General features: G+C 55.3%; 5 protein-coding genes across 5 annotated transcripts; 4 read left to right on the top strand and 1 right to left on the bottom strand.

The window, feature by feature from the left end:
* Window positions 1-656: 656 nt before the first annotated feature.
* HMPREF1541_06064 (uncharacterized protein) lies at window positions 657-2,252 on the top strand (the record flags this gene model as incomplete). The annotated part of the gene is made up of 1 exon (XM_008720401.1): window positions 657-2,252. The coding sequence occupies one exon, from the start codon at window positions 657-659 to the stop codon at window positions 2,250-2,252; it is 1,596 nt and encodes a 531-aa protein (XP_008718623.1).
* Window positions 2,253-2,321: 69 nt separating this feature from the next.
* On the bottom strand, window positions 2,322-4,151 carry HMPREF1541_06063 (uncharacterized protein; the record flags this gene model as incomplete). The annotated part of the gene is made up of 1 exon (XM_008720400.1): window positions 2,322-4,151. The coding sequence occupies one exon, from the start codon at window positions 4,149-4,151 to the stop codon at window positions 2,322-2,324; it is 1,830 nt and encodes a 609-aa protein (XP_008718622.1).
* A 622-nt stretch (window positions 4,152-4,773) lies between these two features.
* HMPREF1541_06062 (uncharacterized protein) lies at window positions 4,774-9,717 on the top strand (the record flags this gene model as incomplete). Its single annotated transcript, XM_008720399.1, has 1 exon — window positions 4,774-9,717. The coding sequence occupies one exon, from the start codon at window positions 4,774-4,776 to the stop codon at window positions 9,715-9,717; it is 4,944 nt and encodes a 1,647-aa protein (XP_008718621.1).
* Window positions 9,718-10,060: 343 nt separating this feature from the next.
* HMPREF1541_06061 (uncharacterized protein) lies at window positions 10,061-11,512 on the top strand (the record flags this gene model as incomplete). The annotated part of the gene is made up of 1 exon (XM_008720398.1): window positions 10,061-11,512. One exon carries the CDS (start codon window positions 10,061-10,063, stop codon window positions 11,510-11,512), a length of 1,452 nt encoding a protein of 483 aa, XP_008718620.1.
* A 275-nt stretch (window positions 11,513-11,787) lies between these two features.
* HMPREF1541_06060 (uncharacterized protein) lies at window positions 11,788-12,312 on the top strand (the record flags this gene model as incomplete). Its single annotated transcript, XM_008720397.1, has 3 exons — window positions 11,788-11,948; window positions 12,055-12,160; window positions 12,232-12,312. The coding sequence occupies 3 exons, from the start codon at window positions 11,788-11,790 to the stop codon at window positions 12,310-12,312; spliced, it is 348 nt and encodes a 115-aa protein (XP_008718619.1).
* Between the last annotated feature and the right edge of the window lie 218 nt (window positions 12,313-12,530).

The following is a 12,530-nucleotide window of genomic DNA, read 5'->3' as shown; positions in this document are numbered from 1 at the left end:
CTGGGCTTCTGCCACCAGCACCTCGAGCTCATCAAAATATGAGAATCCGATGGATCTGCTCTAGATAGCTACATAGTCGAGGCGCAACAATGAAAGGCCAATGTAATGGTCTTTGCCGCGCAGATTGTGCCTGTACCTCATGTGCGCACTCCCCACCACAGTTGCCTTCCTGCGCTAGTGTGCCTTCCTCTTTGGCTCGAAACTTTCTGGCTACGAAATTTGTGGCTGAGTCCGGACGTTGGACTCTCGCTCTCTATTGTTCGGAGCCTGAGACTGTGTAGGATTTCCCAGTCTCGTCGAAGCCGTGGTAACGCTGCTGCTAGTGTCGAAGCCTATCCCCTTGGGGCAGGTACCCTAGCTGCCGCATGGTGCTGTGAGTCAAATACAGCTCACAAGGGGACATCATCCAGGTCCTCGTTCATTGTCAATACCCATCCTCTCGAGTTGCGCATTCGTTACTTCCAGTACTACACTGATGCTGGGGGCGAAGCTCGTAGGACTCTGGCCAAAAAAACAAGCCCCGAAGCTGGGATAAGCGGAATCAAAGGTTCTGCGAGTCAAGACATACACGATTCCTCGAGCTTGGATACCGTTGCCTCTATTGTCGCCTTCTATATTCTTGCTATAGACCGATCTTTGTCCCCTTCGCCGCAGAGATGGATCAGCCTATATCCCTCACTGCTCTGATCTCTCAGCTCCAAGACCTCGTGTCCAAGATCCCCAACGTGCCCTCAACAGTCCCTCCTCAACCAGGCTCGGACGGTGCAACTGCAGTCCAACGACCGCTTCTCTCACGTTCCATTCCGCCTTTACCTCTGACCTCCAGCGCCCTACCATCTGCCGGCTCCCCTCTCCCAGCTCTTCTCACATATCTCTCAACGCACATCCTTCCTCATCTGAATGCATCCGCCCTGTCCCCAAACTACTACGGCTTCGTCATTGGCGGCACTACACCCGCCGCCCTCATCTCCGACTTCCTCGTCGCGCTCTACGACCAGAATGTCTCCGTTCACCTCCCCTCCGAATCCATCTCCACGGCCGTCGAAGTTGCCGCGCTGAACCAACTCCTCTCGCTCTTCCATCTCGACGCTTCCACCTGGGGTATCGGCCCCAACCTCCCCGGCGGCGGCACCTTTACCACGGGCGCCACAGCCAGCACCGTCCTGGGTCTCGCACTCGGCCGTGAATTCACCCTCGCCACGGCCGGTCGACGTTTCAGCGCACACCCCCCAGTGTCCGTCGCAGAAGAAGGCCTCCTGTCCGCTGCCTCGCGCGCCGGCGTGCACGAGATCCGCATCCTCTCCGCCCTCCCGCACAGCAGCGTCCTCAAAGCCGCCGCAATCCTAGGTCTGGGCCGCAGCAGCTTCATCGACATCTCCCGCCCCACCTCCGGCGGCCTAGAACTCGACCTCACCAAACTCGAAACCGAAGCATCCGCGCCCCACCGCGCCTGCATCCTCGTCGTCGGCGCCGGTGAGGTCAACAGCGGCCGCTTCGCCACCCGCGGCGGCCTCGCGCAGTGGCAACACCTGCGCCAGATTTGCGACCGCCTCGGCGTCTGGGTGCACGTCGACGGCGCGTTCGGCCTGTTCGCGCGCCTGCTGGCCGATCAAGGCTCCGACTACGACACCCTGGTCGCCGGCGCCGACGGCCTACAGCTCGCGGACAGCATCACGGGCGACGGCCACAAGATGCTCAATGTTCCTTACGACTGCGGCTTCTTCTTCACGCGCCACAAGCGCCTTAGCGAGCAGGTCTGTCTCAATCGCGCGGCGTACCTGAAAGACGGGGGAAGCGGCGGCGACGGCGGGGGCGACGGCGTGCAGACGCCGTTGAATGTGGGGCTGGAGAACAGTCGACGCTTTCGCGCGTTGCCCGTGCATGCCACGCTGGTGGCGTATGGGCGTGAGGGATACGTGAATATGGTGAAGAGGCAGGTTGGGCTCGCGAGGCGGGTTGTCAGGTGGTTGTGGGATCAGGATGGATATGAAGTCCTGCCTCGAGGACGGGGCGAGGGGGGCGTGGAGGAGGCGGTACGGGAGACGTTCATGATCGTGCTGTTTCGGGCTCGCGATGACGTGGTCAACGACGGGTTGGTGGACAGGGTCAAAGGAGACGGCCGGATCTATGTCTCGGGCACGGTATGGGAGGGTAAAAAGGCGGCGCGGATCGCCGTTAGCAGCTGGATGGTGGATGTGGAGAGGGACGGCAGGCTGATCGAGGAGGCACTGAGCGATGCGTTGAATATGTGAGCATGACCCACTCACTGCTTCGTAGTGGTAGTGGAAAGTGTTTGATCGCCATATATAGACGCCAATTAACTAGAAAACGGCACCACCGATGAGAAAGATTCGCTCCTCCTCGCGTTGCACCCACTGCACGATTTTATTCGCGCTCTGTGCCAGGGCGTTCCGCGCGGTGGTTGGGCCGGCCACGCAGTAGAGCTCGAACATGGGCGTGATCCAGGCCAGGGCAGAAGTCGACGGGCTCACGCTGTGGTGCACCTTGGCGGCCGCGTGTTTCGTGTGGACGCTGGCGTGAAGCGTGTGGTAGATCGTCATCAACTGCCGTCGTCGGTGGGGCGTGTCGAATTCAGGCCCCAGGGCGGGCATGAAGAATTGGACATTCCCTTTCGACTTGAAGAGGAAGTGGCGGACGGATGTGCCGGGGACGATGTCGGTGGGCGAGGGTCGGCCGGCTTGTAGAGCGGCTTGGATGATTCTCATGCTGCCGTTGCGGTGGAACTCGTGCACGAGATAACGCTTCATGCTCTGTAAGGGCTCAAAGCTTTCCTTGTCTGCGCTGAGCAGGATGATGGCGACGGCATCTTCTTTGGATATCTTCTCGTCAATGTCGGGCTCTCGAGCCTCGCCGCCTGTCATGTCGAGGTAGCTGACGTACATGAAGAGATAGCCGGTCTTGTTGAAGCCAGGAAGGCAGATGGGGATCCACGAGTCGCCTCCGCCGGCTTTGATCCCTTCGGCTTCGAAGAGCATGTTGAAGATCAGTTGCAGGTCGCTGGGGTGAAGAGAGTGCTTCTTTGGACGGATGACGCTGACCAGGCGCGCGCCTGCAACGACCAAACCATACAGTAGTTGGTCGACACGAGCCTTGACCATCGTGCTGTTGATGATGTTGCGGTGAGACTTGCGGATTTTCAAGCATTCTAGAGAAGACAAGAGCGTCGAGGGAGATCCTCGTGTAAAGCTGTCGGCTAGGGATGACAGCAGGTTCTCGGTGCCTTGTAAGGGTCGTCGCAAATCGCTTGAAGGGCGTACCGAAAAGATGTGCGTCAGCGTCGGGAGGGTCAAGGTGGAGAGAATCTGCATGTACAGAGCCTCCAACTGAATTCGAAGCTGAACGTCAGACTCGGGGAGCGAACTAATGGCAACCAGGAACAGATTGTTTTGGGCCAAGATGACAAACTTAACGCGGCCAGCTCGGAAAGACTTGAGAGGGTCATCAGCTGAACTGTAGGCCGAGATGATGGTCTGTATGATGCCAATGTAGCTAGATATGGTTCGATCTGAGCCATGGCGGGTGTAAATGGGCTTGCCTGCGGCAGAAAGGATCAAGAAGTGCTTCCTCTTTGCTTTCCAGAGGGCGTGCACCTGTTCCTCAGCTGCTTCATCAATGTCCCCATTGCCGTCCAAATCCTCGAACTCGTGCTCGAAGTCTACGTCCGCCTCTTGAAGATCGGGGGCAGGGTAACCGCTCAGATCTGCTTCGCTGGCTGTGGCAGATCTGCTGTCCTTACCGTCCTCAAGGGCGCCTCCAAATATGCTCTCGGTATCTTGAAGCGCACGCACATTAAAATAGCTTTTGATGCTGTTGCTGTCTTCCCCCACCTCGCTGGTGCGGTTGCTGCCAAACCTGTACACCGAACCGGCGGAAGCCCCTCGGCTTGGGGCAATTCTAAGCTCCTGAGTGCCATCTGGTCGGTGGTAAGTATTCACATCGGTGGCAGACACCGCAGTGGTGGCTGTGGACACCAAGCCCGGTCTAGTGTTCGGCCTCTGTGAATGGCTGGATGTTGGTCGGCCACGAAGAAGGCTCAATTCGGTCGGACGTGGAGGGAGAGGTGGACGTTCAGGTTCGGGGCTGCAGCCTCTCGTCCCAGAGCCTGATGTGGTTGCGCTCGTGGGCGCCATGCCTGGGCTTCCCAGCGTCTATCTGGACGTGTGGCCAAGTAGTTGCAAATGGACGCCTGTGTGATGGCCGGCCTCGTGGGTCATGCTAGCCATCATGTCGGTCGGGCAAAGGAGCTACGCAGCTGAGTAGCTACATAACGGAGCACGAGCGGCAGCGAGATGCAAATGTCGTCAGCGAAACCCCATCGATGACCCAGTTGATCGAGTATGCGGCGAGCAGCGCGAGGCAGTCCGTCCTCCGCCACGGTGGCCGATAAAGACCGAAAGCGCCACTCCCTTGCCCGCCACACTCCATGTGCTGATTGTTTACTCCCCGCGATCCACCAACAATTCACAAGGACTTTATCCGTCTCTACTAGCGGTGACTGCCACTTCAAGCACTCTCTCCGCGCACACATGCATAAAGACAAGCGCTCCTAGATTGGAAATTCTTCAGCCTCTGAAGCCGTGCCGATGCATGCCAAGCGGCATCAAACGACCAAATTGTCCTCTTGAGCTGGCAGGCAGACGCGGTCTGCAGGTTGGAACATTCTTGATTGAGGCTTCACCCCTTGTATAACGAGTGTCACTGGCCGTTCCGACAATCTCCTGTTCGTATCATGTCTCCTAAAGACCCTCGGTGATGGCCTCAGACCCCAAGGCTATTCGCCGCTTCCAGGCAGGCGTTGACCGAGCATTGGGTCTGTTCGACGCCACGAACGAATGGGCCGACTATATCGCTTTCCTCAGTCGTCTTCTGAAAGCGTTGCAAGCAGCACCGTCTGGAGCGGACATTCCGTCTAAGCCCTTATTAGCTCGACGCTTGGCACATTGCCTTAACCCGTCGCTCCCAGCAGGTGTACATCAGAAAGCACTCGAAGTCTACGATTGCATCTTCACCATCCTGGGCCAAGATGGCCTCAGCCGCGATCTATCCTTGTACTTGCCTGGATTTGCCCACACACTCACCTTCGCATCCCTGGCAACACGACCCTGGTTTCTAGCGCTCTTCAACGATCACATCGTTGCATTGCCGCCTGCAACACTTAGACCTGCCTTGAAAGCCTTGATCCTGTCGTTGTTACCAGCAATCGAGGAGGAGAACAGCGAGGACTTTGACAAGACCCTCACAACTGTCAACAAGCTCCGTGGTGCCTTCGCCAACGACAATAGCGAAAGCATCTTTTGGCAGAGCCTCTTCTTAGCGTCTATCACAAGTCCAAGTCGTCGAGCTGGGGTACTGGTCTATCTGACCCGGTACCTCCCAAAGTTGGGCCAGAGCAAGGATGCTTCAGACTCAACACATCAGCCTAATAAGGGGTCGACACCTGGACCTAACGTGGTCGTCACGCCAGAGCCTGGTCTTCTGTTCCGCTGTTTTGCGACAGGCCTACAAGACGAGCAGCCACTGATTCAGAGAGGCTTTCTTGATCTCCTCGTCACCCATCTGCCGCTGAAGGCAGACACGCTGCAGAAAAGCGAATCTCGCAACGACCTGAAAATACTGGTCGCCGCGGCCATGTCCATTGTTTTACGTCGAGATATGAGCCTCAATCGAAGGCTGTGGGCTTGGTTTTTCGGAACCGATGATAAAAGCGATACGGAGATATCCCAAGCTGCGAAAATCCCGTCTGAGCCTGCACGCAAACCCGATGCTGCAAATGCTTCTTATTTCCAAACTTACAGCCTCGAGCCGATCGTTCGTACCCTGAGCGGAATGGTGCAGAAACGCTCGGCTGTCCCTGCGCAACGAGCTCGACCATTCCGCCTCTTGATCTCATTGATGGACCGCTCGGCAATCGGTAGTCCGGTAGTAGATGCTTTGTTCTCCGAGCTTTTGACAGACCTCCGTCAATACCAGATTGCTGCGCCAACTCAAGACGCTTTTGACGAGGTTTTTCGCTCCGCAAATGTATTCTTCGACTCCATCGAGCCGAGAATGCTGGCGAGAAATCTACTGAAACTGGTGCAGCAATCCGAATTTGATCTGCTGAAATTCATTGTCCTGAATTTCAGTCTTGACGAGAGCGATCTGGGTCGAACACATCTTCCTATGGTAGTCGCAGCCTTATCAGATCTACTCGTTAACGACCACGCCGAGAGCAGAGTCGACAGAGCGCCACGAGTAACAGCCGTCATGGACAGCTTGCTTGATCTAATTCCCGCAAGAGAGCATTCACCGAAGTCACGGCTTTCATCAGCTGACATAGATGCCACAGAATTTGTGCGGTTGATATTCAAGTATTACACAAGTGCCTCATTCGATGCCGCGCCTCCCAAAAGCCTGACTACGGAACACTCACTGGCAACATCCAGCGCGAACATTACCCACAGCATCGAAGAGTATCTGCGTTCTCGCTATGGTGAATCCGCGTTCAACGATCTCGTATCGTCCTACTGCAAGATTATGAGCTTATCTTCTGCTTCACCCGTTCAGCCAGAATCAGACTTGATCAAGGAGATTATTCGCTGGGTGAACCAAGCACAAACTGTTGATTCTAGCTCATTCTCTGTCATCCGGAACCTAGTCAGTATTCTGGCCGCAGTTGTTCCTCCGGAGAGCTCGGACCTTGCGCAAACTGGAGACGTTTCTCAGCTGGTGCCCGCTCTTGTGAAGCATTTATGGCAGTATCTACGACCATCCACCCCGCAATACCACGTCGAGAGTGTGGATATGATCTGGAATCTCAGATCTGTCCGACCAGATCTTCTGCTGGTTGAGAGCACAATGATGGGACTGATCACTGGCCCGTACAAGGAGGTCGAAGATCACCCCGCCGCCCAGTTTGGCGTGTTCTGGACGCATACGAGGACTGCACAGATAACACCTACCAGTCTGGCAAATGGACACTCGTCGAAGCAAGAAGACGCTACCCAACTTCTGAGGCAGCTAGTGCTATACATCGTTGATGCTTCAGCGAAGGACGAGAGATGGACATCATGGATGACCGGGCTCTCTTCACTAACCTTCCAAATTCAAGTCGTTCTAGACGCCATTAGGCATGGCGATGACGAACATGAGACGAGGCTGGTAGGACTTCACCGCTTACGGATGCTAGTACAAATAGCCCGCTCCTCCTCTGCTCAGTGGAAGGAATTCTCGGATTCAACACGTGCTGTCGAGACCGTGTCGGACTTTGCATCCGCTATGGTCAAGCAGCACTCCGAGACACCGGACTTGGCAGTTCTGGCTCTCGAGGTGCTTCGTACCATCTATGGAGACGCTAGCATGGCTTCATATAGTGGGCTTATCGAGATGCTTACAGAGCAACTGCCACAGACACAAGCAGGGACTTCATTGCAGAGCAGTGTGCTTGATACTCTGCACTCACTGATGTCTGGCAAACCAGATGGCAGCCCACCACGGGAGCTTCTAGGCATACTGATGAGCGGGATATCTTCGTCGTCAATTGATGCCAATCTCGACAAGTGGATCACGCTCCTCTGCAACTCAATTCCAATGTACCCAGACTCGGTGTTCTTTGCAAACCTTCTGAAGCTTACGGCTTGCTTCTGTCAACGCACACAAAGCTTCTTTGACGGTCTGCGATCCATGTACGAGGGCGTTGTGCAGGCAAAGAACTCAGCATCGACACAGTCCAACGCGAGTCCGGAAAGATCAATCACAAATCTCTTGTCGGGTCTAGAATACATCCTTGCAAGGGCTCATACGAAGGTAATTGATGTGACTAGACCTCCTTCGGCCAGCCAGGACTCTTCAGCTTCTAGCGAAGTCGCTCGATCACGCACGGTTGCCAACAATCGATTAACAGTGGTCTTGTGTATGCAAGATGCCATCAAGATTTGTGGTGTGATGTGGTTCTGGCGACCATCCAAGAAATCTGCAGCTGTTCCGGACACAAAGTCTTTCAACTACATGTCGTCTAGGTTGAGAGCGCGTACAAGACGCATGCTAGAGCACCTCCTCGAGGCCGAGCCACAAGAATGCCTGGAGACGATCATGGGCCTATGGATTCAGAAAGCTAACACTTCATCCCAAGAGTACCTTGTGATGAATTTGCTCCAAACACTTGATGGGGCCCGCCCGAAATTCATGCTGCCAGCTATCTTCAATGCGATCTATAGCCGAACTAACCCCGGTGTTCTTGACCAATCTCAGAGGTCGAGCTTGTCAACCGATGCTACGGCAATCGAACTAGTCGCGTTCCTTATTGAATACGTGAGCAAACTCGAAGACGATCTGCTCGAGGAAATCTGGAGCGACTGTGTCAGCTTCTTGCGCGACATATTGGCGAACCCAATGCCACACCGACAACTGCTGTTGCGGCTCCTGGAGTTATTGGCGGCTTTGTGCGATAAGATGGAAAACACGACCTTCGGGGAGCAAGGCCGAATGCGGAGAGAGCTCGCAGACCTTTCCACGCGCCTGTTTACCGCTATATTCACCATCAAGCCCGGAGGCTTAGACCAAGGATCGACAGTGAAGGCAGAAACTCAGGACAACACCGCAGCTGCATCTCGGTTGGACAGTGGTAAGGGGATTGATATCTTGCTTGAGGTCCTTCCCGCAATGACTCCTATCCTTAGTGAAGGAGACCGGATATCGACGATTTGTACGGGGATCAGCACCTACATCATCGCTCCCTCACTCAAAGCCAGATCGTACCCCGATAGCCTGAACAACAACATTCTTGGCCTCGTACAGGTCATGGGAAAATCCTCGTCTACGAACAAGACGTGGAAGAAAGATATCATTGATGCATTCAATGACTCGCGGCTATTTGGCAGCTCTCTTGCTGTTGCCGAGACTGGTTGGATCCCCACAGTGCGTCACCTGGCAGTGATTGACAAAGGGCTGTTTGCAGACATCACTTCGCGACTGACTGCTCCCACCACCGCAGGCATCATGTTCGGGGTTGGGGCGACAGCAGCCAGAACGGAGGCGGACAAACTCACTCGTACCAACCTCCGACGTGTCGCGTTACTGTTGCTCGCTAGCGACAAAGACCAATTCGTGGGTCATCTGATCCCATTGATGGCCAAGGTGGATGAATTGCTCACCGCAACTCCAGCTACATCCCCGTCATCGGCAACGAGAGGGGACATATTTCTCCTGTTGAGGGCCATCAGTCTTTCGTTCGCCCAGGAGAATCTGGTCTCGGTTTGGCCGGTTCTCGATGCGGAGCTCAGGGAGTTGTTCAACGACTTGCAGAAGAAGTCTGAGGCATCCATGACGCCGTATTCGCATCTCCAGGGCGCGAAATTGCTCGACTTGCTTCTCCTACTGAAGCCAGAAGAGTTTCAATTGCACGAATGGCTGTTCGTCACGGACACGATCGATGCCATATATCCTCCACCTGACTGCAAGACGATTGCAGCAGCAGATATTGTGAACCTAGAAGGCACTGAACACGTCGACCTGCAATCTGCAACCGTTGATGGCACACGAAAACCGTGGTTGGCCTCAGAGGTCTCCCGCGACGCGCGTGAAGTTCGCGGCCTGCTTGGGTCATTCTTCAGCCAGCTGAGCATTCGTGTCTTTGAAGACACGTACAGTCTCGAGCCCGTTGACATGGTTATGTGCCGTAAAGATCTGGTAGCCGATCTCTTCTCTGACGGAGAGTGACGGAGGGATCGTGACTTTCGGAGCACGACGTTAACATCTTGATACGTTGCATCAATGTTTAGACAGGGCGCAACCTTACAGGTCAAGTATATCTGCGATGTAGAGCATTCTGCTAAGGGCAATGATTGGCATCACCGCCGAGCGGAAGGATTTCTCCAAGTGATCGCGATGGTGATGTTACCCCAGACTCACGCCGAGAACTCCGATTGCGGTATCACCTCTCTAATGCATTATTCTTTCCCTGGACAACCCCATTACCGTTCGTATCGATGCGCAAGGGCTCGAGCTATCTTAAGCGCAGAGATTTTATGCTTGAAGAGTGTGATGTAGTAGGCAGTTCGAAATGGATGCGGCACTGAAGCTTGCGCAGCCAACGACGGTTCGTCACTGCAAAGACTGGGACGGCGAAGATGACCCAGGAAATGCGAGGAACTGGTCACTGACTCGAAAAGCCATCTCGACGACCGTCATATGCCTGATCGGCTTCAACACCACGATGGGAGCGTCTATTTACGCACCAGGTCATGAGCAGGTGAAGGCTGAATTCGGGGTCTCGACAACCGTTGCATTGCTGCCGCTCTCCTCGTACTCGCTTGGATTGGCCTTTGGCCCAACGATATCCAGTCCTCTGTCGGAGACGTTTGGTCGCAAGTTCGTCTTCCTCCTCACTTTGCCCCTGTTCGACATATTCGTGCTTGGCTTCGGGCTCTCGAGGAGCATTGCATCGTTGATCGTCTGCCGCTTCTTCGCGGGCATGTTTGCTGCGCCGGGGGTCTCGATCGCCGCAGCCACAATCGCCGACTACATGGCGCCTCGGCGACGCGCACTGCCTCTGGCATTTTACTACACGGTGCCTTTCATCGGGTCTGCGGTGGGGCCCTTGATCGGTGCTTTTGCGGTGGAGAAGAAGGGTTGGCGATGGACCGCGTGGATCATTCTCATGGCGGCAGCTGTCTTGCATCCTCCGGCACTGTATCTACGAGAATCCTACAAGACCATCATCTTGCAGCGAAGGGCACGAAAATTGGGCGTGGACGGACCGTCAGGCCCGCAGCTTACAGTGGCGGAGACGCTGAAGAGGTTCATCACCACGACCATTCTCCGCCCACTGCACATGTTGACCACCGAGCCGCTGGTGGGCTTTCTCTGCCTCTACTGTGGGTTTCAATTTGCGTTGCTGTACACATTCGTTGTGGCAAGTCCGTGGGTGTTTGAGAGGGTGTACGGCTTCGACGTGAGCGCCCAAGGTCTCTCGTTCTTGGGATTAATTGCTGGATGCGTGGCAGCACCGTTTGTACTCATTTTGGTGGATCTATACCTCTACCAGCCACGATTGACGCGCAGAAGAAACGATGCAGACCCGGCAATCAGAGCGAGCGGTCTCCCGCCCGAAGACAGGCTATTCGCCGCCCTCTATGGCAGTCTCGTGCTGCCGATTGGTATCTTCTGGTTTGGATGGTCTGCCCGGCCAGGCGTGCCGTGGATCAGCCCCATTATCGCACAGGGTGTGACAATGCTGGGTAGCATTCTGATCTATGTGCCGTGCAACTTCTTCATGTTGGATGTCTACGGCGCAAAGTATGGTGCATCTTCCAGCGGTGCGTCGTCACTCACGAGATATACCCTGTCGGCAGCGTTTCCCCTGTTTGTCACCCCGATGTATGAGGCTCTGGGGACAGCGTGGGCATCCAGTCTGTTGGGCTTCATTGCAGTGGCGATGGCACCTATACCGTGGGTTTTCTATTATTATGGGCCGAATCTGAGAGCAAGGAGCTCGTATGAGCATGGAACCTAGGGTAGACGATTAGTAGCCTAGGTAGAGCACAGCAAATGAAAGCCGGATGCTGCGCCACCTCGTAATGGAAACGCCAAGGCTTTTCCCCAGATGCCGAAGCTCTCACCCGCGTATTCTCCCGATCCCAAGCTCCTGCACGATAATTAATTCACGCAACCAGTTGTATTTGCGAACCAAAAAGCGTCGCAGCCATATACTCGCCTCTCTATCGTGCGATCACGAGCCAACGAGCCCCCCACGACACCGTTCACGCTTTTCCTCGGCTTCCGCGAACCATGGCGTCGCGTGCTTTCCTCCCGCGCCTCGGTGCTGCTAGCCGATCGTTCAGAGCTTCCCCGTCTCCTTTTCTCTCAAGATCCTTCCAGTCGTCAGCATCACGGCTACAAGAGGCGCAACCTGTACCTGTGAAGAAGCCCGTGGGAGCTTTCCGAGGAGGGTGAGTACCATTCCTGTGGCCATTTGCGTCAGGCCACTGCCGGATGAACTTGCTGCGATCGCAGGCTGCGCGGGCTTGGACTAGAAGCTGATCACGGCTCGTACAGACTATTCGGCTTCCTCCTCGGCTCGACACTTGCCGGCGCATCAGTCTATTACTATATTCTCGAGGAGTATAAGGTTTCGAACGAGCTATTGACCGAAGATATCTACGTACGTTTCCACCCCGTAGTCTGCGTGCCCGGAACGCGCACTGGAAGCAGCATACTAACCATCAGTAACAGGCCCTCCAAGCAGCAGTCCAACGCATCCACTCGTATGTCACGGAGCTCGAGAACAAGATGGTGCAGGCCCAGAGGAAATGAGAGCCCCACCGCCCCGCGATCCGATCGACGAGCTACTAGCACGACAGGACGGAATGATATACCAAGCTGCGGGTAGTGTTTGCAAGCGCAATGAGCACGACTGCAAGCACGAGGGCGCCAGGCGAGGACGTTGGCGCAAGGAATTCCTTCAAAAGGCCCCATTCGATTTCGTAACAGAAACCTATTGTACACAAGCACAGGCACAACCATACCCAGCT

Source organism: Cyphellophora europaea, assembly GCF_000365145.1.
Source record: "Cyphellophora europaea CBS 101466 unplaced genomic scaffold supercont1.5, whole genome shotgun sequence".
NCBI lineage: Eukaryota > Fungi > Ascomycota > Eurotiomycetes > Chaetothyriales > Cyphellophoraceae > Cyphellophora > Cyphellophora europaea.
The sequence above is the reverse complement of the archived record's forward strand: the minus strand, read 5'-3'. Positions and strand labels throughout refer to the sequence as shown.